The 25,401-nt window shown below is 44.1% G+C and overlaps 2 protein-coding genes across 4 annotated transcripts in view; one reads left to right on the forward strand and one right to left on the reverse strand.

The window, feature by feature from the left end:
• The first annotated feature begins 499 nt into the window (after positions 1-499).
• LOC140305320 (elongation factor 1-alpha 1) lies at positions 500-7,455 on the forward strand. Its single transcript, XM_072384129.1, has 9 exons — positions 500-1,000; positions 3,403-3,427; positions 3,533-3,697; positions 4,732-4,911; positions 4,995-5,291; positions 5,366-5,516; positions 6,528-6,784; positions 6,859-7,093; positions 7,172-7,455. Exons 3-9 carry the CDS (start codon positions 3,554-3,556, stop codon positions 7,294-7,296), a joined length of 1,389 nt encoding a protein of 462 aa, XP_072240230.1. The 5' UTR covers positions 500-1,000; positions 3,403-3,427; positions 3,533-3,553; the 3' UTR covers positions 7,297-7,455.
• A 447-nt stretch (positions 7,456-7,902) lies between these two features.
• The window catches only part of LOC140305316 (potassium voltage-gated channel subfamily KQT member 5-like), a 126,372-nt gene continuing 108,873 nt past the window's right edge, over positions 7,903-25,401 (reverse strand). Inside the window, exons 8-14 of one of the 3 annotated variants that reach the window (XM_072384121.1) lie at positions 25,261-25,355; positions 21,710-21,736; positions 17,080-17,306; positions 16,001-16,109; positions 14,381-14,512; positions 12,365-12,491; positions 7,903-12,223 (exon numbers count right to left, since the gene is read on the reverse strand). In XM_072384121.1, coding sequence (XP_072240222.1) covers positions 10,964-12,223; positions 12,365-12,491; positions 14,381-14,512; positions 16,001-16,109; positions 17,080-17,306; positions 21,710-21,736; positions 25,261-25,355 — 1,977 coding nt within the window. In that variant the 3' untranslated portion in view covers positions 7,903-10,963. Of the gene's footprint in view, positions 12,224-12,364; positions 12,492-14,380; positions 14,513-16,000; positions 16,113-17,079; positions 17,307-21,709; positions 21,737-25,260; positions 25,356-25,401 lie in introns of all 3 variants that reach the window. The other 2 variants (XM_072384120.1, XM_072384122.1) reach the window with 2 other exon arrangements.

The following is a 25,401-nucleotide window of genomic DNA, read 5'->3' on the forward strand; positions in this document are numbered from 1 at the left end:
CTTAGTTTCTCACTCACTGCTGCTGAAGCTGCTGGATCAGGGGTTCACTTAGTTTTACTCACTGCAGCTAAAGCTGCCGGATCAGGGGTTCACTTAGTTTTACTCACTGCTGCTGAAGCTGCTGGATCAGGGGTTCACTTAGTTTCTCACTCACTGCTGCTGAAGCTGCTGGATCAGGGGTTCACTTAGTTTTACTCACTGCTGCTGAAACTGCTGGATCAGGGGTTCACTTAGTTTCTCTCACACTGCTTCTGTGTTTTGTCTCTGTTTTAGTTGAATAAAGACAGTGTAACATGTCATGTGATGTTCATCGTAGGTCATATTTTCCTCATTCTGAGACCTGATAAAGTCTAAATTATTATTTTTTAAATAATATTTTTGATATGTGAGACCTTGGATTTGAAAGAGGGTGTACTTTCTTAGGTCAAAGCGTTCATGTTCCCTGTCTTTATTTTCTTATCTTTCAGTGTCACAGCAGATTGAAGAAGGCCGACGGAACAACTCAGACATCTTAGGATCAAACACTGAGCTGGGACTTTATTTTTGTCATGTGTTGGAGAATATTTAATGGACAATATGTGGATATACCCAATGATTTAATGAATAGATTATTACCCATTTTACTGATGTTTTTTAATGCAGTACCACCTAAAGAACCAAATTGACCTCTATTCTCAGTGTTAATGGTACTTTCTGAAGCATTTGAGTGTTAGGAGCCTGCATCTCTTACCATTATGTGTTATTCTTGTGCAACTGTGAACCTTTTCTGGGGCCATTTAATAAATGTATCGGTGCTCCTTTCTCACCAAGCTGTGCAGTGTGGCTTCAGTTCTCTGCTGCAGCAGGTCTCCATCTGCCGGCAGAGCCTGGCACTTGCAGTAAATGACGCATTTGACGGTGTTGACACAGCAGAACTCGGTCTGATTCTGTTGGGTCAGCACCACAGGCAGCATCTCCCGTTTCCTCGCAGCGGAGCAGTGAACGCAGCCCACAGGCAAAGGTAGGCTGGAGGATGCTTTCCCGGAGCAACGACACGCTTGTTTTTGTTTACCAGCATTAGTGGTGCGGCAGAGGTTTGGTGATTTTTGGCCATATGGAGTCACTGTTATGTAAATGAATAATACAAAGTGCCGTTACAGTTGAGCGGTGCGTCTTTGATGGTGCGGTAATTCGATGATTGCCAGCGGTGCCAAAAAAGTGCAGAGGGCTGGTTAGGCCTGTGTGGCGCAGTTTCAGCTGGCAGTCATGCGGGAGGCTTGTGTGCCGCTCATCATCCTTCTGCCTATGAGGAACTATCTGGGAAGTGGATGCTGAGACATGCACACGTTCCCAAAACGCTCCGAGCTCCGCAGCGTCATGATGGACGCACGTTTATTGTGGCAGCAGCATTATAATGTAATGTCATCTGCTGATATGTTCAAGGCACGTTGATTTAATTGGAACTCCTTATAAACCAAATTAGATCCATGTGGCTTTTCATTTTGCGTCATCGGAGGATAGAAAGGATAGACACAATGTCAATAAATCTCATAAGTTTTGGCGTTATTATCCATAAATGTTTCTGATGTATTCTTTGTCGTGATATAAAAGAAGCTAAAACTTTTTTAATGCATTTTTTATGCTAATTTATTACCTTGAAACCAAAATGAGACGGCAATCAGATAAAACACAACTTCAGTCCTTCTAATGACTTCTACGACTGCGCATGTGTGAGAGAACGTGCTGAGACGCAAAGCTAGTAGCCCAATTAAGCTAACTAACTAGCTCAAACTGCAAGAAGAAAATGGTAAGATGACAAATCCATTGAATTATTTTTTTTTGTTAAGTTACAATTATTAATTTCAGTATTAAAAACCCAAACAAAAAAAGTTTGACTAACAGAATGAAAGGTAAGTCATTGAATGAGCTGAAAGGTTAGGTTAACTTAATTTGAGCTTTCCTTGCCACAAAATGACCCGCCATTAAATCATTTAAATTCCTACTCAACTTTTCATTTTATTTTCTTCTATTTTCAATACACTTGTAACTACTAAAATAACTTAGCCTGCTGTTTTCAGGTTTGTTTGCCAAAAAATTGGATAAAAATGGATTAACCACAATCCCTGGACAGTTATTACTTGAACTACATTATGAGACAGATGCAAATGACCCTTGTTTTATATTGACCTGGTTTCACAAATCACAATGTTTAAAATAGTTTATCGTTAAAGTGACCAAGTCCACATTTGACCAGGCTGAATATTTTGGTTTATTTAATTGGACCTGGTCTTAAGAGCTCCATAGGCCCCAAAAAAGTAAAAATGCCTTTTTATTTAGCATCGTCATAAATATAATGAAGCTTAAACTAATCACAAAGGAGCCTTTGGTATCTGTAGGATACTAGTCCAGATTTGACTCGTCTGAAGTAGGGATGGGTAAAAATATCGATTCAGCAATGCATCGCGATTCTTTTCCCTGCAGTTCAATATCAATTCAGCAATCTTCTGAATCGATTCAAGCCCCTGGCCAGTGGGGGGCGCTGTGAGCCATCCATCCATCCATCCATCCATCCATTATTCATTATCTATCCATCATCCATCCATCCATCATCCATCCATTATTCATCATCCATCCATCCATCCATCCATCCATCCATCCATCCATCCATCCATCCATCCATCCATCCATCCATCCATCCATTGGGACTCTCTTCCCAGAACACCTCCCCAGGGAGGCGTCCAGGGGGCATCCTAACCAGATGCCACCTCATCTGACTCCTCTCAATGCGGAGGAGCAGCGGTTCTACTCCGAGCCCCTCCCAGATGACTGAGCTTCTCACCCTATCTCTAAGGGAGGCCCAGACACCCTGAGGAGGAAACCCATTTCGGCTGCTTGTAATCGCGATCTGGTTCTTTGTCTTTTTCTAAATCTAAAAAATCCAGTTGTAGTCTTGTAAATAGTGACCCAACATGATTCACAGTGTTTGTAAAATCTTTAGTCTGAGGCTCGTCTGGGACTAAAAACTCTAAACACTAGTCTTTAGATGTGAGCTGACAGTCTTTCAGAGTCTTTTCAGAGTCTTCTGGTGTGTGGGGAGCATTAGTTTAACTGGATGTAAAATATTTAGTCCAGAAACATGAGCTTCCTCTCAAACACTTTGATGAGCTCTGGTAATATTCATTGCTGGGCTTGATCCTCGGCTCTCTGTTGTAATTTACATTGTATGACCATGCCGTGCGTTGACATTTGGCGTTTCTCTTATTAAATATTCATTGATTTCCCTCATTGTCTGCGTCAGACGAGCTTCTCTTCACATCTGAGACTGTGAGAGTTCAACCTGGAGCTCTGCAGTGCAGCGTCTCAGTGTTTCTGACGTCATAAGAGCTCCTTTTTCTTTCTCTTTTCTGTCTTTGTCCACTTCAGACTTCAGAAGTCTTCTCCACGCGAGGTAATTAATGTTCCTTTCTTCAGTGGAAACACGTTAATGACTGAATGTTGGTGTCTCTTAATTTGCTGCACGCTGCTTTTGACTCTTGCTTTTGGCGTCTTTCAGGGTCGTGTTCTGTGAGCCACGATGGGGAAGGAGAAACTCCACATCAACATTGTGGTAATAGGACATGTGGACTCGGGTAAGTCCACCACCACTGGGCACCTCATCTACAAGTGTGGGGGCATTGACAAACGAACAATTGAGAAGTTTGAGAAGGAAGCTGCTGAGGTATGATTCATTTTTATTCCTTACATGAATTAAAACAGAATCTTATTAACTAGCAGTCATAGAAGTAGTCCTAATTCTTTTAACTCACCCAGTTTAACAGGTTTAATGTCCATTTCTGTCTTGTTATGGGTAGTTTTTTGTTTCCTTACCCAACTGTTAGATCAGGCTGTCACTGTGGGGGCATCTACTTAAAAGCCTTTACGTGTCGCCAAGTCTGTAGATACTTTACTGTGAATGAATAATGATTGAGGTCATTTATTACATGGGGTGGACATAATAATGCCAGCAGTTGCTCTCTTTAACAGTGCAGTCCAGTGTAACGGTCCTGCAATGAATGCTGCAGGTGTGAAGCCTGATTTGAGCTTTAAAGAATAAAACCTTGGATTTCTCACGTTGAGGATGAGGAAGTGAAACACCCGGATAGTTCACGGCATGCATGAGATCCAACCGAAACACGAAAACATTTTGGCTGCCATGAATTTAAACTGATATATTTTGAAAATATGACGAGTTTCAAAGTTTCCACCCATCTCAGAAAGAGGCGAAGCAAATGGCAAACTTTATCTGCCAAGAATTTCCTTCTGCAGTCGGTTTCTTTAAGCTGTGCTGCACACCATCCCATCTTTAAGATATTTAACTGATGCTGCCTTCCCCGCTTTATAATGAGACTAAAAACATGGAATCACTTCAGAAAGCTGCACCCATAGTTCTGTGATGTAATGACATTCCTCTGAATTGCGATTGAATGGTGAGATGCTGAGAGATTTCACCTCAGTTGTATGTGCATCTGTACAAAAAGTAACCATAAACATGTGCTTGTTGGTAAGAAGAGTCATTACTTGGAAAACATGAGGAGGAAATACGCTAAATCTGACTTTAAAAGCTGGATGACGTAAATGAACAAATATGAATCCTCTTGTTGGAGCTCAGATTTGAAAATATGAATAATTGTGGCAGTTTTTGTGCTAAGCTTTGTACAGAATCATCTATGAAAGATTAAATAAATGTCTTTATCTTTTCCTTTTTATCTTCAGATGGGAAAGGGCTCCTTCAAATACGCCTGGGTTCTGGACAAGCTGAAGGCAGAGCGTGAACGGGGCATCACCATTGATATCTCCCTTTGGAAGTTTGAGACCAGCAAATACTACGTCACCATCATCGATGCCCCGGGACACCGGGACTTCATCAAGAACATGATCACTGGGACGTCTCAGGTAGAGTTAAAATGGGTAGAGATGGGCATGGAAAATGAGAACAAACGGGTGTGAGCACTTCCTCATATCAGCGCTTCCTTCAGGCTGACTGTGCTGTGTTGATCGTGGCCGCCGGCGTGGGCGAGTTTGAAGCCGGCATCTCAAAGAACGGACAGACCCGTGAGCACGCGCTCCTTGCCTACACCCTGGGAGTGAAGCAGCTTATTGTGGGCATCAACAAGATGGATTCCACCGAGCCCAACTACAGCCAGAAGCGCTATGAGGAGATTGTGAAAGAAGTCAGCACTTACATCAAGAAGATTGGCTACAACCCCGACACCGTGGCCTTCGTGCCCATTTCAGGATGGAACGGAGACAACATGCTGGAGCCCAGCCCCAATGTGAGTCTGCACACTGAGGTCAATATCAAATCACCGCCTTCATTCCTCACATCAAAAGCTCTCTCCCGCTGCAGATGACCTGGTTCAAGGGCTGGAAGATCAACCGTAAAGACGGTAATGCTTCAGGCACCACGCTGTTGGAGGCTCTGGACGCCATCCAGCCCCCCTCTCGTCCCACTGACAAGCCCCTCCGCCTGCCTCTGCAGGATGTGTACAAGATTGGAGGTGAGGACGGAGTCAGTTATACAACCATCAGAATGAGCTGCCTGCTTCATGTTTAATCTCGTCTTCTGCCTGCAACACATTCCAGAAGCAGCTTGGAAAGTAAAGCTTTTATCACTTTGCAGTGTTTCCCGTCCTCCTCCCAACACTTAAACTCTGTTCTGGCATGACGATTCCAGGTGTTATTTTTGTTTCATTCTTCTTGCAAACACGTCTTTAGTTGTTAAGGATTGCTGCAATGCAGCGCCAGGCTGGCTGCTGACAGCAGGCTGACTGCTGACAGCAGGCTGGATGCTGCTTTTGCTCTTTGCTCCATTTCTTCCAACAAACACCTGGAATACTGATGGGTCTGACCACAGCGCACGTTTCCACCGTGTGACGGTCCATCCCAGACGCCTCCGAGCCCAGAGAAGTGGACGCCGCCTCTGGTTAGGGTTAACATAAGTCCCCCTCATCTGAAAATCAAGTATTTAACCGTAATGACGTTTCCATGAGATGCTTTTTACCTGTTATAAGATCAACTGGGCTCTGAATCTGCAGAGCTGCACCTACAGGGTCTCAGAGAGGCGAAGGTCCTGAATGTTCTACGTAAAATATGGGAAGAACTGAATTTGACTGCTTGCTTGTTGGGCCTTTTTGCATTCGTTAACACAACCTAAGTGGAGAAGACAACACAAGAAACACGCAATTTCAAGCTCTAAATGTCCCTTTCGGACTTTTTCTGGAATGTGTTGGAGGCCTGAAATCCATAAATGGATGAATGTTAACAAATTAAATGATGTTGTTGGGACAAAACATGAAATATCTTTCTGCCTAAGAGTTGTTGGCATCAGATGATGCGTTTAAAGTATTTTAGGAATGAGAGCACCTTGGTACAAGAAGAGTAAGACTATTCTTAAATTCTCATGGGTTCATTCTGTCCTAAATGCTCAAGCATGAGAAATATATGTCAGCGTTTTGATTCATGAGCCTGTTTTACAAAGTCAGAAAGCTGCTAACCTGCCTCTCTGCCAGGCATTGGCACGGTTCCTGTGGGCAGAGTAGAGACGGGCATCCTAAAACCTGGCATGGTGGTGACCTTTGCCCCTGTTAACGTGACCACTGAGGTCAAATCCGTGGAGATGCACCACGAGTCCCTGACCGAGGCGCTGCCTGGTGACAACGTTGGCTTTAATGTGAAGAACGTGTCTGTGAAGGATATTCGGCGAGGCAACGTGGCCGGAGACAGCAGGAACAACCCACCACAGGAGGCCGCCGGCTTCACCTCTCAGGTCAGCCCACAGGCTCTGCAGAGTCTCAGTTTGTCCCTCTGAATGTGGCCTTGTTACCGCTCTGCTGTCTGCAGGTGATCATCCTGAACCATCCCGGTCAGATCAGTGCTGGCTACGCCCCGGTGCTCGACTGCCACACCGCTCACATCGCATGCAAGTTCGCAGAGCTCAAGGAGAAGATCGACCGCCGCTCTGGAAAGAAGCTCGAGGACAACCCCAAGTCCCTGAAGTCTGGAGATGCCGCCATTGTGGATATGATACCAGGCAAGCCCATGTGTGTGGAGAGCTTCTCCGAGTACCCGCCGCTGGGTAAGTTTTCACCCTGAGGTCAGCGTCAGTCGCTGCGTTAACGCCACTCAGTGAACTCACGCTGGTTTCCCTCCTCAGGCCGGTTTGCTGTCCGTGACATGCGTCAGACAGTGGCGGTGGGGGTGATTAAGGGCGTGGAAAAGAAAGCCCCGACCAGCGGTAAGGTCACCAAGTCTGCACAGAAGGCGCAGAAGGTCAAATGAACGTTGTGCTGGGCTGCTGCCCCCAACGCTCCGCGTGGCCGAAGACACAGTAACGCTCCACCCCTCCTGCACACCATAGTCAGCGTCTGGTCTATTGTCACAATGCATCGCAAAAGCAGGCGGAGGAAAAAATGTCACCTCTGCACAGTTAACCGTTACCATGTGTAGCTTTTCCTGTAATTCAGCAGAAAAACCACAGATCTGCAGCTCACTGTCGTGGTTAAAGTTCAGCTGCTCCTGGATCCAGCCAACATACGTAGTTCCAAAGTAGAGCCGCTTCTTCTCCAGGTCTGTGTTAAGCTTTGCTTCGTGTTGTAGCTTTAAAAGCACGACGTGCTCATTAACCAGAGGTAGTTCGACCGCTTGCACCTTAGAGAATCCAGCTTTAGAAACTCTCACCCAGCACTTTGCTCGACTTCAGCTGCCTGAGTGTTAGTTACTGTAAAGTTTGTGCACCTTAAACGCTGTTATGTGTGAGCATACATTCATAAAAGTAAATATGTTTAAACAGTTTGTCTTTGTTCTTGGTGTTATTGCCAAGTTTGAACCACAAAGCTTTGGTGATTTATGATGAGAAAGAAGAAAACAGACAAGCCTCACATGGAATTTCCTTTATTTATGGATGAGAATAAAAGTTCACTTGCATTTTTATTACATTACAGACTTCATCAATCTAACTGAGATTACTACTGGTGTGTAAATATGTGGACATAATTTAAATAAATTAAATGTAACAAGACAGAATGTTAACATGGCAGCAGCCCATTTTTATCCCCACTAAAAAGAAAAACTTACAAAAAAGCCTCAAGTCAGATGATTTTTTTTGTTTTTAGAGGAAATGAAGACAGTGCAACGGATGATTATTCACCACAAAGCAAGGCACCATTTTACTGCATGTTCTGCACATGTCGTCGACCTCAGGACTCCTTTTAGTTTCTGATGCAGTCGTTCAGAACCAGAAATGATACTTTGACTTGATGACTAGAATTCATTCTCAGTTGTGGATAAAGTTGGATGCGAAAACCTCTTCAAAACCATGTGGATCCCTCTTCTCATACATTTTCCTGCTTTTTTTGTATTTAAAACTAATTTTGGATTCAGTCATTTGTGCTCAGCCTTTAATTTTAGTACTTCAGTGATAAAATAGACCCGTCGCGGCTATTTGAGATGATTATTTCTGCTTAATAGTCTTCTTTTCCCTGTGTGAACGCAGGTGGGTGAACATAAAATGAACAGATAGTCGAAGCTGTTTCCCAGTTTAGATTTACTGCCACCACCTGTTTATTCTACACAAACCAGTCCAAATAGAAATGTAGTCGTCATCTTTTGTTTGTGAACACTGGAGCTTAAATGGCAGATATGACATAACGCACATGGAAAGCCATCAGATGCATATTCTCCAGTGTTCCCCGATGAGAAATGGCTGTGATGTTCACTCTGGCTTCCTTGAAACATGCCAGTTGACTCTAAGTGACTCTAAAAAGCACGTCTCTGTGTGGCCCTGCGATGGGAGAGACTCGAACCCCCCGCGACCCTGATTTGATTGGCTAAATATGCATTTTTGTGTGTTTCTGTGCTTATTTTTAATCCAGAAGTTCTTGTTTTGTTTGAGCCGAAAACACCAGATAAGATCTTCAGTGAGTGTCATGGTGCCACATCTGGCTTCTTCTCTGCTGCCGTGCAGAAAGCAAATGATTGGCTGTCTGCAACCTTTTGGCGAGCGATAATCAGGCGTACGCAGGGTGTTATAAAGCTGATGGAAAGAATGCTTGTGCACGTTTCTGCTCACACTGTGTTGCTTTTAAGCCCCTGGATCTTTGATACGAGTCTGCAGAAGAGGATTATGATCAACCTACATTTTGCAGTGCGGTAATAAAACTCGTAGAGAACCACCTAAGCTTACCCTGTGCACCATCTTCTGCACCGTGCAACAGGAAGTGAATGATGGCGAGAAGTCATCTTCTTATCACTGCTCAGTGATAGATGTCATGCTAATAAGCAATACATTCTGCTGCAAGTCCACTTCAAGGAATCCAAATAATCCCACGTTACACTTTATGAAACAAGCAAACATTGACGGTGACTCAAATCAAATCTTCCTTTTATGTAAAAACAGGACGGCAAAAAGCCAAATGCAAAACAAAGTGCTTTGAGAAATAACGTCGGTCACACCTGCTGACCAATTATCAGTTTTAGTTTTAAACCACATTCAAGATGTTCCTCAATCCACGGCCGAACCAAGTGATCGGTGCATCATTGAGCTGAAAACACCTCACAGCATGAATAAATGAGCACTCTTACCTGTACAAGAGCCAACTGTGCACATGCATGTGTGTGCACAGTGCACTGATGATCAATGAGTTACAACTTTAAAATATCTGCTGTCGCTTGAATTAGATGTCAACCAGTTAGGGTTTTAATTAAAGCCAGATTTAGACCATAAAGTACCTTTCAGGAAAGGAAATATCTACCTCAGACTTTATTAAGTCCACTGACTTCTACTATATGTAGCAGCAGTGGAGCTCCAGCGAAAAGGAGGAAAAAGAATCGATGTGACACATTCCTACAGGGCTGTGCTTGAGAATGTAACCAGTGTAAAATAATCAGAAAGTACGATTTAATTTCTCCTTATTTCTGTCATACTTTGATCTAAACTTACTCATAAATGGTAGAAAATGATTTTAAAAGTTTTACCTGCTGTGGTGAGGCTTAAATATTCGATTCCTGTGACAGAAATAAGATGCTGTCAGTACTCCACCTTGACCGTGAGGGCTGTTCTGGGGGGGTAAAATATCTAGTTTAGCCTCTGTGGATTCTACCACTTTGGATGTTTTAGGCTATTTGCTGTTAATCACCAGGACACTGATGATATTACATGTTACAACGTGAATAAACCAGTCACAGTCGCAGCATCTGAGTCTGCTGATGGACTTTCTGAACAGAAACCAAGCGAACGAAAGACACGGCTGCCTGAACACTCCTGCTATGGTCCTTCAAAATCTGGTGCACCTGAAGAGGTTGTGGGGAGCTAAAGTCGTTGCGTTCGTCTTTAGGATGGTGCCGACAGATGAAGGTTTAACCCTGAGGGGATGATCTGGTTTTGGAAGATGGACAGGATGTTATGGAAACAGATAATGCCAACAGTGGTGAGGTATCCTGTGTTTCAGTGTGGAAGCCTGTGGTGATGGGAAAACATCTTGTCTACGCAGCCACGGTTATTTGCTACGTCTAGTTTTTTCATTCCCTACAACAGACATGTTAAGTGTTGTGTGCCCATGCCCTGGTGTGCAGTTTCAAATCTGTGCTTTTCACTAAAAAACATGCAGTTCATGCTGGAGGTCAGGGTCACGTTTCCACCCGCCAACTTTTAGGACCACGTTCCTTCATTTTACAGCAAGGGTTTTTCGGCATTTGTGTTCTCATTTTTCAAGCCTTCATCTTGTATCTTAGACTTGTCAAACGTACGTTAAAACGGAGAAGAACTCATGCAGTGATATGCCAACGTGATCAGCCTGTATGAAAATACTGTGATTCTTATTTTGATCAGCGATAAGATAAACAAAAGAAGACCCCGCGTTATATTCCCACCCTCCCGCTTCCCTTCAAGAAGGATAAAAACCGTCTCTTTGAGGTGAAATTTGTGCGTCTTCCAAACATGTTGTCGGGTCTATTTTAGCCGCACGTGCGGCATGTTCAGCAATTCAGTGCTGCCAGTTGAGGGGGAGGACGCTTGACCGCTGGTCAGGCTTTGGTTCGAGCCCCGGGACCCTGCCCCTGCTCTGCCTCCTGTCCTCAGGAGCTCTGAGGAGTAGCTGTGAGCCTCAGCGGTCCCCTGTGACAGGAAATCAAATCCCTGCGCCTCCATGTTCCTGTCACTGATAAAGAGGTTCTCCTCCCCCCACCCTCCTCCACCTCCTCTCCTTCCTGCACCACCTCCTCCCCCAGGGTCTTGGCTGCAGCTGTGGAAGCCAACGGGGGAGTCGCTGCTTGTACTGGGGCTTGGAGATGACAGGCTGTGGCTGTGGTGGGTGTCTTGGACAGGGGTTACCTGCATCAGGTCCTGCACTGAAATGGACTTGCCAAGACCTCGGTTGGTCTGGATCGGCCCGGAGCGGCAGCCTGGGGCCGGTGGCACCAGAGGCTCCAGCTCCAGGCTCATATGTCTCCTCCAGGAGCCCTCCTCTTTAGGGTTAAGCCTGCCATTACCGTTGGTGCCCCCTTTTAACTGCTGCTCCAATCTGCCCAGCCCCAACTCCAGGCCAAGGTCGTCTCCCACACTGCTGTCCTTCACCTGCTTACCTAGACCGCCACAGAAGTCTTCCATTTCAGGGGATGCCTCAGTGGAGGTCCTACCCACCAGGTGGCCTGGTCCACTTTGGCTGGGAGGGGGTGGTGGAAGCCGTGCAAGCAGAGGAAACCCTCCATCTCCCACTCCTCTGCCCACAGAGCTGCTGGTACTGGTCGGGGTGAGGAGCGGAGGAGAGCTCCCCACAGCCTCATCAGTGCCACTCTCAGGTGAGGTGGCCTGAGCCGGCGTGTGCCGATAACGCGGATGATGATGATGATGAGGCAGCGGCGATGGGCTGAAAGAGGAAGAGGCGAGTCCTGAGGGGGGTGTGGAAGAGGAGGCGTTGAGATTGAGGTTGAGCTCATTTGGAGGCGCCAGAATGAGGTGAAGTCCTCCCTGGGAAAGGTGAGAATTTGTTGAGGAGCGTGTGACAAAGCCGCCAGGGGGGGGTGCTCCGCTGCTGCTGACCTGAGTGGAGCTGGACAGGTCCTTACTGAAGACGGAGGAGTGGTAGTCCGAGGTCTGTTCCAGCTCGAACAACGGCAGCGAGGAGAGCGTGAGGGCCGAAGAGGAGCCTTTCCGCAAAACCTGGCGGTAAATGTCGAGCAGGGAGTCCAGCTTTGACTCAATTGACTGGACCTGTGGAGGCAATGTTGAGCAGGATAAGGAGTCATTCAAGCTGAAAATACACCGATGCATGCAGAGCTAAGCACAACCCTCTTATCATTCTATCTGAGGAGGGTGCAAAAACAGTTTTAAAGTTTCTGAAACTACGCTCACCTGCCGCTCCACCTTACAGACGCGACCCAGCATGCTCATGTCCTCCAATATGTCTCCATCAGACAGCAGCTTCTCTCGTATCTTCTTATCCAAAGGGATCTGGCCTTTCCCGAGGATTTGGTCCACCCTGGATTCCACACATGAACATGAACACGTTAGGGAAGAAAAAGAGTAAAAGAAAAAAGAAAGAAGAAAGAAATCCACAAGGCTGCCGACAGAAAGAGGGAAACTGTGAATGAGGGACCTTCAGCCAGGAGTTTCCACCTCATACTCTGGATTCTGTTGTATTTTCCTGGTGGAAGATGAAACTATATGATGGAGAAATCCCACATGAGACGATGGATGAACTAATGTTTGAGCATTCATTTAAAAAGTGGTGTTTTTAAATCCATCTCTGGTGGGAAAAACATCTTATATTTGGGATTTCTACACAGAGTAAATTCATCTTCCACCAAAGGAAGATAAACTGACAAAAGACAATTCAAAATGGTTGAATTGACATGAAAAAGGTTCAATTGTATGGTTTTAATTTGGGTTAATAGCTCTGATGCATACCGACTTAATCCAGTGAAGTTCAGTAGCATCTGGTTAATAAAGTTAGCGTGAGTTAAATTCCAGAAAAGGCTGAAATAAACCAAGGCAGAGTGGTGCAATCTTTACACCACCAACATCTTTTATAGGAAGAAAAGTGCAGGCAAGATCCTCGGCCACCAAACGGGACCGTTTACCTGGAAATGTGTCACAGATGTGTCACAGTATCAGTAAAACAAGCTAAGGTTGCTAATCTTATGTGTTCTGTATCGCTCTTCTGTAAAGAAGAAGAAGAAAACACCAAATAATCGTTGGATTTTACTCTGTAGATGGAACCGTAACGAACAAATCTACACCCACTTTACGGCTTGCCGTCCAAGTGATGCAGCCGACATTATTATTATATTACATTATGTGTAAACGGCAGCCAGGGCGAGGCACAGCAGAGAGGGACAGAGAGAGAAGCCTGCTAGATGTGTTCATTCAAAGTTTCTACATGTAGCTCAAGCTCAAAGTGCATTTTCACTCAATGAGCAACAGTAAAATGCTAATTATGGTCACAGTAATCAATGCGCTGTGTGTGAAAATGTGGATCCTGGGAGAACCGGGTGTTACTGCAGGGGGCGCCGATTCTACAGCTGGGTGCGTTTACGCTACTGCAGAAGAAGAAGGTGCAACAGGATTGAAACGCGATGCAAAGTTCTCTCTGTTTGCTGCTTAATAAAGTTTCTTTCATGCTTGGTGCTCGTCCTGAATCTTTCCTGAAGTTAGCCCGAGCTTTCAAAGTGTGACCAGCAGATGCAGGATTGCTCAACATCAGCAGGGGTCAGTGTTACAGTACAATAACCGCAGCTGTGGAGGCTGTGTTTGGTGTCTGGAACATGCTTGAACATCAGGCTGCAGACTCGTGAGGATCCGTCCCGACATGCCAACCAGAAACCAGAGAGGACACACTGCAGAGTTGGGTTAGTGTTTGGTTGAGAGTCTCTCCCAGCTCAGTCAGTTCAAGGACAAAACTCAAGCTTTTAATCTGAGTATCTGTTCATCCAGGAGCCTGAACAGTTTGTCAGCAGAAATTTGGATCGAATTAATCAATATTTCTTCCACTGACTGGGATTCTGCACACGCTCAGGAGTGCTTTTACAGTTCCACGCTGTCACGGTGGATGAGCTCTCCCTGAACTGACTGACTGAGAGGTGAACGAAGCATGTAAAATGTGAAGGCTGGGGGCATTCTGACCCCTGGCTGGAGTTCTTTCTCCTCTGGCTGTAATAGACAGGCAGGGAGGGGGAGGAAAAGGCCTTGGCTCGGCTGCTCAGGGGCTGTGGACCAACTATCATGTCCAGCCTGTGAGGGAAGCAAACACATGCACACACAGTGACACACATGCAAGGACACGAATCCCAAATAGGTCAGAGTGGTGCGTGTTTGGAGCCACGCACAGATGGCTCTGCACATCAAGCACAGATCAGTCACAGTCTCTACCTGGTCTGCAGGCTCTTGATGCGACACAGCATGTCCAAGTGACCGGCAGAGTACTGTTCAATCACATCCTTCACATCATACGGACGCAGCGTCTCTTTAAATTTCTTCTTGGCTACGTGGAACTTCATTATCCTGCAGGAAAAGCAGATATATTAAATAATCAGCTACAAGGAGGAGCTCAGACCCAGATGGCAGCCTCCTTTTATCCTTTATTATTGCATTATTTGCTCTAAATATGGACACACAGGCCACCGTTTGTCCTGTAAATCTGAATTATCACTTCCCAGGAGCTTCTGAAAACGTACGGTGAGATTGTTGCTGCTAATTTCAGCTGTAAAATGACTGCGGTGAAGAATTTATGCACCTGTGGAGCCTCAAAACACTGAATTCAGGGGGCTTTGGAGGGGATATAGCTGCTGATGGAGAGAGCAATAAAACTGATCTGTACAGCAGGGGCAGGCAGAGACTCCCAGAAAGGAAGCTGCAACAGCATCTGTGATCCTTTATAATACTGCCTGCATGTCAGAAAATACAAGTACCTTTAATTGATACTTTTATGTGTAAAAATGTGGATTTTGAGAGCAGAATTTCAGCTGCATCTGTTATTTTTCCCCATTGTCTCATCAACTAATGGGAACTGAATTAAGATTCACAGATTTATAGCTGCATGTTGAAATGATGCGTGACTACCTGTTTTTATAAGATGCTGAGAGTTTATCAGTTAGCTGTGTTTATGTAGCTGCAGGGATATCAGAAGAGAAAGTTTTAGTTGTGGTTTGATGCTGTTTTCAAGGCCCCTGTGTGTCTGTGTGATGTGAGCCAACCCACACAAGCAAATACCCACCTGCTCCCTCAAGTTAGATCATCCAAACTGTGTGAAAAAGGATCCAAAAGGACAGTCCACACAATGCAATATGATTCAGTCACAGTTACCAAAGATACAAAGTTTTTAAAAAAATGCAACAAATGGTCTTGATTTGGTGAAACCTCACAAAGGAAATGATTTTAATTGTCCTCACTGACCAACTTCGTTGTATTATCATTTAAAATTTGATGCAGCAACACACTCAGAAGTTGTGAGAGACACAAAAAAATCCAAAAAAGTTAATAAAAAATACAAGTAATGGTGTTTATGGAATATTTTACAACCAGCTGGTGACAGGTGAGGGTGTCAGGGTTGGGTATAAAAGGGGCAGATCTGCCAACTCTGAACCAATTCTCTGATAAATTATTTAGAGGCTGCATCCTCTAAGCCCCGTTCACTCCGTTATATGGATCTCCAGTTATCTAAATATCTTCTGAAGGACGCCGACTTTAACCAAACTGAACGTATTTCATGGCAGAAATAAGGTCCAGGTTTAAAAATACCGGAGTTCCCCTTTAAAGGAAGTCAGTGAAGACACTTAAAATCATTTCTTTGTACTTTGTGTTCAAATCAACAGTAAAACAAACATACAAATAGCAGAATTTAGTATTTGTTGCATTTTAGAAAACTCCTCTGTGGATTACATCATCTAAAAACAGCAAACAAAAGTCCTCCCAGTCAATGAGGCGACTGCAGTCAGCCTCCTGAAAGTCTCGGCCTGGTTAGAAGAGGAAGTTCCTTTTCCTTGGACTCACCGGACAGCTCGGATGACAGTCTTGATTGATGGCAGCAAGTCCTCCACCGAGATCTCACAGTGACAGCCTTTCTCATCAAAGCCGTCCTCCCCTGCCACGTTGGAGTCTGCTGCTTGAGAGAGCAGAAGAAGAAGAGGAGGATCGTTCATTTATTGTATGCCGAGAACGCCTCTGCGACTAACTTGGGTTTTACATGGAAACTATAAGTTAAACCCTCATTAATATGACAGAAAAGGGATATTCTCTGTTCATCCACTGCTTGGCCTGCTCCGTTATGTTGATACGGATGAAAATACAGATTTTTTAATCATACCTAAACTTGTCGTATCATCCAAAAGCATGCGTGCACGTGGCTCTCTGTCAGATGTGTGTGAATGTGTGCAGCTGCAGACTGGTGGTAAAGATATATCAGCAGCTCTGTTTATGAGCCCTGTAAGTTATGACACCCTGACTGGGTCAACTACAGCGCTGCAGAGTTCAGTTAGTTTCTCAATTTAATCAAAATCTTCTGCAGGTAGGATTTACTAAATCAAACCTACTGTCACTTGATACATGAGTTACCTCATTAAATATTTGTTTCACCTACAAAGGGAAACGTTTCCCAACCATTTTGGTTTCGGCGAGCTTGGCTGTTGATTCCAACCAGCTCAGACGGCCCATATGGCCACTGGATTTCATTACCCCACCCCTGCCTTCCACCTAACCATCAGTCCACGCCAAACGCCAACTGGCCGTTACCCAGACCAGCAAACCAGGCCGGCGTTGCAGGACCAGTGGAAGGCAGGGAGAAATATGTCTGAGCTGGTGGGTCAGAAGGTAAAACGATCAAATTAAATGCATGTGGAAAGGCTTGGGCAGCCATCTCCTGCATACTTAAAGGACTTAAAGGAAGAAAGTAATATTCTGGGGAAATACTTCTACTCTCTGTTTCTAGTCTTTGTGCTACGCCAACTTTGTCCTGAACAAGCCAAAAATCTGTAACATGTTCTGAGCAACTCTGTTGTTCAGTACCAGACTGCTATAGCTGGAAAGGACCGCCTCCTCGGACTCCACCTGTGGGAGAAGAGTGGCCAACTGACCATCAGTGGTGGAGCGGGACTGGCTCTTGAGGCGCAGCGAAGGCCTGAAGCGCGTGCGGTCATTGAAGCTCCAGCTCTTCTGAACCTTGGCCGGACTGGTACCATCTGTGGCGGGATCAGTCACCGGAGAGCGCCGGTCGTTCATGGAGGACGACGTCTGCCTGTTCTTGATGCTCTGACCGCGGGGGCTCGCCATCCTCACCCGCTCCTTGAAACTCAACTTCTGGCTGAAAGCGGGAGGAGAAGTCGTGGAGAGGATGGTTGGAGCAAGAAAAGATGGGAATGATAGTTTGAAATGAGAGAAAAGGTGAGGATGTGTTAATTATGTTAGTTTCAGGCCAGCAGCATACATTTTCCCTGATTTTTTGGTACAGTTTGTTCCTGAACGCGGCATTTAAACGATGGCAGCCATCATTCAGAGCTTTTTTCTTTCATGTAAGGGTGAAGGGCTGCAGGACAAGGTGGAAAGTTTCACATGCACTGTAGCAGCTGTTTCACACAAAATGCAAGCTCTGGTTAGGCATGATGCTTCAGCTGTGCGGTGGTGCTTTTGGTTTGGGCCTGAAGTGTGATCAGTATCATAAGATGCTGAAATAGTTGATCACATTTCAGAGCAACTTCATTTTACTTTGAAAATATAAACATATTTTAAAATCTGATGCAGCAACACACTAAGTAAAAGTTGTTGTAGACTCTGTGTTCCATCAGCTTCACTTTAATGATTGTGGTTGCTGTTGTCTGATTCACGATGCTCCGTACATTCTCAATAAGAGACAGATGTGGACTGCAGGTCTGGCATCGTCCTGCTGAAATAACCACGGACCTCCCGGGAAAAGACGGCACCTTGATGGCAGCATCTGTCTCTCCAGAACTCCAACATCCAGCTGTGCATCAGTGGTACCTTCACCCAGATGAAGCCCTCCATGCCATGGACTCTGATGCAGCCCCAGACCATCACAGACGCTGGCTTTAAACCTTCCTCTGAGAACAGCTGGATGCTCTTTCTCATCAGTTTTTCCCAGAAGCAGCTGAAACGTGGACTCATCTGCCCACAGAACACGTGTCCACTGTCTTTCTGTCCCTCTGAGATGAGCTGGAGTCCAGAGAACTGGGCCGTGGTTCTGCTCAGAGCTGATATATGGCTTCCTCCTGGTGTGATGCAGCTTCAGCTCACATTTCTGGATGCAGCCGTGGACTGTGTTGAGTGGAAATGCTTTTCCCAGCTCCTCCTGAGCCCATGTGGCTGTATGGATCATGGTGGCCTGACGGTTTCTCCTGCAGTGCTGCCTGAGGGCTCCGAGCTCATCCAACAGGGCTTTCTGTCCTTGGCCTTTCCACACTGAGATTTCCCCAGACTCCCTGAATCTGTTCCCAATATTCTGCTCTGTAGATGCTGAAAGAACAAAGTTCTTTACAGTCTGACTCTGAGAAATATTTCCTGAACTTATTGATTCATTGTTGGAGAGACTGAACCTTTGGCTCCTTTTACACCCAACCCTGACACCCTCACCTGTTTCTTATCAATTCTACAAACTTTGTTGCTGCATCAAATTCTAGATTTGCTTACATTTTTTTAAATAAATTAAGCTGAAATTTCCTTTAACTTCCGTCTGTTAAATGAAGTTTTTGTTGCATTTTTTAAACTTTCCAATCTCTCAGGAAATTATTTGTTTATCAGAAGGTTTTACTGTACATCATTTGACATCTTTAATTCCCATTTTCACATAGTCTGTGATAGAAACGTGAGTTTATAGATGTAAATGAATTTAATTGACTGTGAAAAACAGGACGGTGAGGTGTGGAGAGTCCAGGGAGCGGTGGAGTGTGTGTTAATGCAGAGTGACAGCATGCAAAGGCAGCGCAGGACACTCAGGCATGGCTTAGTTACACTGGTTCTGAATACTTGGTTCTTGAACACGTAGATTTTTCTTGAATAAACTGGATTTTTGTCTTATTGTCAGCAAATTGAATGAAAAGTGGAAAACTTTCAGCTACTGAGGTCCTAATGAGGAAATGCTGGACTACTTCCAGTTGCAGATTGATGCACATTTGATGCACTTGTGGATGAATTTGCTGGAAACACAGACAGCTGGAGATTCTTCTTCTTCATGGGATTTGGTGACAATAAGAGGCACTATCAGTAGTACAGAGTTTGAAGTTATGCACAGTTTATAGATCAGATGCAGCACAAGGAAGAAGAACATCATTTTGCCACAACACTACAGTCAGGAAGAAGCTCATAAATGTTGCTTATTTCACAGGACCTGCAGCTGAGAGTGAAACCTTTAAATCTTTTAAAATCACAACAGGCAGAAGTAGCTCAGGCACATATCAAACGGAGTATTACTATGAAGGCGACTGGTGTCTCCCTACAGGACCCGCTGGCTCTGCCCTCTCTGAGGCTGTGCAGCCTGCTACAGATACCCATGCACCAAGAATTAGTCAGCATTCCCAAAGAAAAACTTCATGTCACGGGAGCAGAGAGGCCGTGTACCTATGTATCCGAGTGGTACACCTCTTCAGTAGCTTCTGTTTATTACTATGAAATTTACTAAAAACCAAGAGGAGATAGACACACGATGATGTGTTACATGATGCAGAAACAGATGAGAGAAAATCTTTTATATCTTATTGCCCCCCCTCTTTTTTTGCCTTTTGCCACCTTTTCCTCTGTTTCCTTTGTTGCTGAGTGAGGTAAATGCATGTCATGTAAATGCAATAACGCTTCACAGGCTGCTCTGAGAAGCCACTGAGTTACTGCTGGGTTTCAATTTGTCCACCGCTGACATTCAGAAACAGCAGAACGGAGGCAATTGAGCTTAGCAGAGGAAAATGGAGGAAAATGAACATCTACAGCACCATTTGAAAAAGGCTGCAGTTTGGTGACTCATGCACTTCATGTGGATATCCCTCCTTTAACCATGTGAATTCAGCTGGGCCATGGCAACAAGTGCCTGAATCACACTGTGAGGCCAGTAACCTTTCAACAGGCTCATGGTGGTTCACTGAGGGTGTTACGGTTTGCATTTGGTGTCAATCTTCTTCTCTCTCAGCTACATTTTATCACTTCCTACTTTCAGAAATACTGAACTTGTACATATTACTTTTAAAATCTCTCTGAGCGATAGAGTGAGGCAGATTTAAATCTCTCCTGCAGAACATTGTGCAGCATAAGTACATTTTAATCTGCTTATTTCGCTCATTTTTAACATTGCGCAGCTTCCTTTGCTGCAGTTGTTCCCAGACAAACATTTACTCAGTGTTTCATAACTGTTAACCCAACTTATTACATCACACAGCTCCCACTGCCCCCAACGCTGTCCTCCCTTGATGATTCTGGAAGTGCATCCAATGAAAGACTAACACCAGGCGTGCATGTACCCGAACAAAACTGAGCAAAATTAACTCAAACATAATAACTTTGCTAATAAGTGTACAGATACCTGAGGCAAGAGGTTGGTTAAGAAACAGACGTGTGTGTGTGTGACAGAGAAAAAGCACCAAACCGATATAAGAGAGCGCGGTGTAAAAGTAGCTGTTAGCAGGGCGACGTGTCGTCACCCGCCGCTTTAAGCTCCACTAATTAGGTCGACTTTACTGTCTCAGTGACAGCACAAAAAGACCCATACACCACAGAGACATCTATAAAAGTGTTCAAACCTCCAGCTGCAAGCACTGCTGGGTTTTAGTCCCTCTGGCCTTGTAAAACTACTTTTATTTCTGTGACGTCACCCCGATGTAAGCCTGCAGGGAGACACAGTGCGCATGTGCAGAAGGCCACGAAATGTTGGAAAAACATTTCTCTGCTCATGCACCTGGTGAGATTTTTTTACTAAAGGGGTCCTTTTCACATCCGTTGTCCAGCTCAAGCATCAAGATGATTTTTGTCCCGTTTTATCAGCAGTCTCTCCATCAGACCCAATGCTTTTGCTGTCTTCAACTCTCTTTAACTCTGAAGTTTCCAAGTTCCCAGTCGGACAAAACTGGCAACACTTTAAAATAAAGGAACAAATAATAAGCTTGAGTAGTCCTTAAAGCATGAAATAATGCAGGAAATATCACGAATCCCTGTTGATCTGTTCATGAACACTCATTTATTGTTGCTATAAACATGAATTAACATTTTCACAAATAAGAATGGATCATATGTGACACCTTATGAGGGGTCTCACATAAGTCAGTGAAGTAAAAGTATATTAACGGTTCAGAAATAATGAACCATGTGTCATAAAGACAAAGATTAGCTTCTGCTGTAAGACTCCTTTAAAAAGTGGGCTGATATCTAATCTAATACCAGGTCTGGTTCCTCCTCCACAGCAGCTAGAAAAAGACGTATTTAATGTTATCTTTACCACGTGTTTGAATGATTTTCAAATTCAAACAAAGGATTTTCCAGACGTGAACACTCAAAATAACGGGAGAACCCAGCCTTGTTTGCAGTTAGAGGTGTTGACAGATGTCTCTGTAATGAATAAAAAGGAGGAGCAGAAGGAGATTTCTATGTTGCAGGACCACAACCGATAAAAGGCTCGTTCGTGGCGTCATATTCAGCGCCATCAGTTCATCTTTGGATGGATTTCCTCAAAGTTACAACAAAATGTCACACAGTGAAATGTCCAAAGTCACAAACCTTGTGGTCGACTCTCCCTGCTCCTTCCTGGAGAGGAGAGAGAAGAAAAAGAAAAGAAAAGTTACAGGAAAACATCTTTAATAATGCTTCATAGTAACACTGAGATCACAAGACAGTATGGGTGCTTTTGCAGGTTTTAGCCCAAATCTCAATGACTCCGAATTGCTCCTAAAAATTCAGTCATTTGGATCCATTTTTCTCCATTTATAGTCCAAGTGACTCAGTCTGCATTAATCATTTGACAAAGTAACATTAACGCTGCAGTACAAACATTTTACTTTACATTAAAAACATAGTTCTGGGTTATTTCAGTCACTGTGGCTCTATGGGTCTGTGGGTCATGGTGACTTTAATCTATTCATTTTAATGAGATAACTTTGGTGTTTCTGACATTTCATCGCACTGGTTTAAGTATTTATTTTCTTATTGTCACCCTAAAGTGATCCTATTCCTTTTTTCATCCTGAACCAGTTCAGATCCGTCCGGTCTACTGTTGTATTTGTTATTTATAATAAAAGTCCTGCTAGATTAGTTCAGAAGGGATTTTTTAACAGCTTGTTCAAAAGTAGTTTGGTGGCCCGTTCGCTGCATCCATTCCTCTCAATCTACAGCAAAATCTCCTTAAGACCATCTTTTATGAGAGAAAGGAGACTGTAATAGATGAATATTTGTAGAATATTTATTGAACATCAGTGTGGTCGAACTCTTTTCTTTTTCCAACATCTTTTCCTTAAACCCGATCCATCGGGATCAAGGAAAGAATGAAAGGTCATGATGGATAATGTTGATTTAAAGTTGTCTCCAGTGCACTTAATGCATGCTCGGTATCGTATGTTAACGGTAGCTAACGTAACGAATCTGATTTTTTTGGATAGCTGCATGAAGCTCCAGTCACAGTTATTTTGTGACTCTTATTTCCTTGAAACTTTTCAGCAGATTGGGAAAATGCAAAGTCAGCCTGACCCACAGAGCTGAAACAGTGAGGTTAAAGAAGTCTACATGAGATGTGATTACAGAAGTAAAAAAATGCCTGAAACACAATGAACTGATTCAAAAAGCATTGGAAAAAGCTGTAATCTGTGTTTATGTCACCGTAAAGGAGCTAAAACCTGCACAAACACCAAAGTGTTCCTTTAAACCAACAAGACAGGAATGATTTTGCATTACGAGCCGTGCCAGCAGCTGCTGCTTTTATCAGTGCAGGTTAACTGAAGGAAGCAACACGTCCATCAATAACAAGCGTCTCAGAGCCAGAACGCAGACAGACCACCAACATGCAGGTCCATGCAGACTCTGCAGGCAGACTAAAGAAGCACATTTTAACTCTAACCATGTCTGGATAACTGGACACTGACACTGTATGCATTGCAGATGGTTGCACCAATATTTCCAGGCTCCAAAGACTTTATCAGGAAGTCACCGTGATATTTGGACACAAGGGGTTAGAAATGACCCTGAATGATTGGAAGCACCACAGCAGAGGTTTTAGCAGCATAAAATGGCATCATATGAAATCATAGCGCTAAGAACAAGTTGCACTCCACAGCAGGTAAATTAGACCTGTTCTGTCGTTGCATTTTGAGCCTTTCACGTGTTATTTTACTGTGTTAAATACACAGGAAACAAAGTGTGGTTCACTGAGAAGATGTGACGTGGTTCAGAAAGCCAAACTGGAGCCGTCTGAGACCCCTGAACATGTGACAAGAAAACTCCTCAACTCATAACATCTTTCACAGTATTTTAACTTGTTTTAAACCTCTATTTCCTGGCGCATAAGGAGCAAATCTCTGGATTAACCTATGCCATTCATCTACTCCGTCCACAGAGTTGAGCATATTTTGCATCCAAAGGAAGGATCCTATCTACCGGCAGGTAACAGGATGTTTACCGACTAATGATGTGAAATCTTTTTGTTCAACAATCACAGTTGGATTTGTTTTCGTAGTTAAATTGAACAGCTACCATGGTGCTATTTCCTACTGCATATTTACAGATTTCCTGGCTCGAAAATGCTCCTATTGGTCAGTTCCAGCGGTCTGATCAGACTCCACCCACCATTCTGTGTCAGGAAATTATATAGAATAATTCTATTGGATGCTAAATTAGTATGTTCCCTTTAAACATGTTAGAACCTTAACTTAAAGTTCATCTCTTTTCTCCATTGATGGTCGGATTCGTTCATCCTCAGAGTTCAATTTAAAGTTTTGAAACTTATCAAACTTAAAACGTGTCACGATTTACGTTCTGTTTCATGTCTTGTCTCCTCATTTCCTGTTTTATTTTGAAAAGCACTAACTTTCCCCTCTTGTTTCAGGTATCTTTCCCTTCCTCTCGTGTCAGGCGTCTCATTGTCTTCCCTGATTCCCAAAGTGTTTCCACTTGCTCCCCTCGGTCCCTCATATTCAAACAGTCTGCGTTTCCCTTGTCTTTTACCAGTATGTTGTCTCCATTTCATGAGCTTCACTACCAGCCTTTTGTCCTGAGCCATAGTTTTTCACAGTCATAGTTTCCATGAGCCTGCAGTGAAGCGATTCTCCTGTAGAGTTATCTTGTATTGTAATTTATTCTTATTCATAGTCATAGTTTATTTATTTAAAACGGTAAGTTTCACAGCCTTGTTTGTTCCTCCGTTTTCAAGGAGAGATCTTTAAGTATATAGCTTTAAGTTTATAGTTAAAGTTTCATAGAGCCTCTGTTTTTCGAGTGCGTCCTTTGTGTAAATCATTAGGAGAGCGTGTCTTTGTTTTGTTAAACTGTTCATAGCTTTTCTGTTTTCCTCCCAGTTGGAGAGTTTTATGACCTTTCATAGCTGCACTCATCCTCCACCACAGTTACTGAGGAGAGCTCTTAGGTTTTCACAGCCCAATACTTTGCTCTGCTTGGAGATCCTCGCCCTGCCTTGCTCTGCTCTGTTTGTGAAATAATAATCACCTCTTTGAATCTGACCCTGCGTCTGAGTCCTGAGGCCCGAGGTCCCTGACAAAAGGTGAGGAGAGGTGGACTGACACGGTCCATCCCAGGCGACAGTCAAACTGAAGCATTCTTGCCATTTTCCACCTCTTGTGTCCTTCCTTACATGGAAACCTTTAATTTAATTTAGTCTACTGTGGTACTGACAGACTTAAATAAATGGGCCATGCCTTGAAATCATCCAGGGTGTCCGTTTTAAACTCAGAGAGGCTTGATTGGACCAGTGAGGCCATCAGAAATGAACACACCACGTAGGGCAAATGCTAAAATTGCAGCCTCGGTCGGTCAAAGTGACGTCTGTGATGGAGCAGGTGCCCCCCCGAGCTCTCAGCTGAGAGAGCCCGACTCAGCGCCAACACCGACTCAGCAGATTCAGATAAAAAGAGCCTGGAAACTACCGGGAAATTACCAAAGAAAATGATGAAACTGTTGCATTTCAAAGTTCAAAAAAGAGAACAAAGCAGATACACAAAACAGTACGACAGCAGGAAAAGTGAATCCGTTTAAATTTGAAGTAGGAGAGGATGACTAAAGTAGCACAGACACCAAATACAGACACCAGCTGCCATAGTTGTACCTACTTTGTAGGGCTGCAGGTATGCAACGCCTTCAAGTGAGGCTTCCAGGTAGCAATGGAAACCGAGTTCTCATCAGCCGCATAACTACGCCAAACACACTGCATGCAGAATACACAAAACCAGGAGGAAGAAAAAGTACAAAGA

This window comes from Leuresthes tenuis, unplaced genomic scaffold (genome assembly GCF_036924035.1).
Source record: "Leuresthes tenuis unplaced genomic scaffold, fLeuTen1.0.hap1 SCAF_4, whole genome shotgun sequence".
NCBI lineage: Eukaryota > Metazoa > Chordata > Actinopteri > Atheriniformes > Atherinopsidae > Leuresthes > Leuresthes tenuis.

What these genes read in the sequence shown, in the direction of transcription:
- LOC140305320 (XM_072384129.1), top strand. Translation starts at nt 3,554, where the DNA reads ATGGGGAAGGAGAAACTCCACATCAACATTGTGGTAATAGGACATGTG. An exon ending in TGCTGGAGCCCAGCCCCAAT is followed by an intron (nt 5,292 to 5,365) that starts GTGAGTCTGCAC and finishes CTCCCGCTGCAG; the next exon opens with ATGACCTGGTTCAAGGGCTG. An exon ending in GGATGTGTACAAGATTGGAG is followed by an intron (nt 5,517 to 6,527) that starts GTGAGGACGGAG and finishes CCTCTCTGCCAG; the next exon opens with GCATTGGCACGGTTCCTGTG.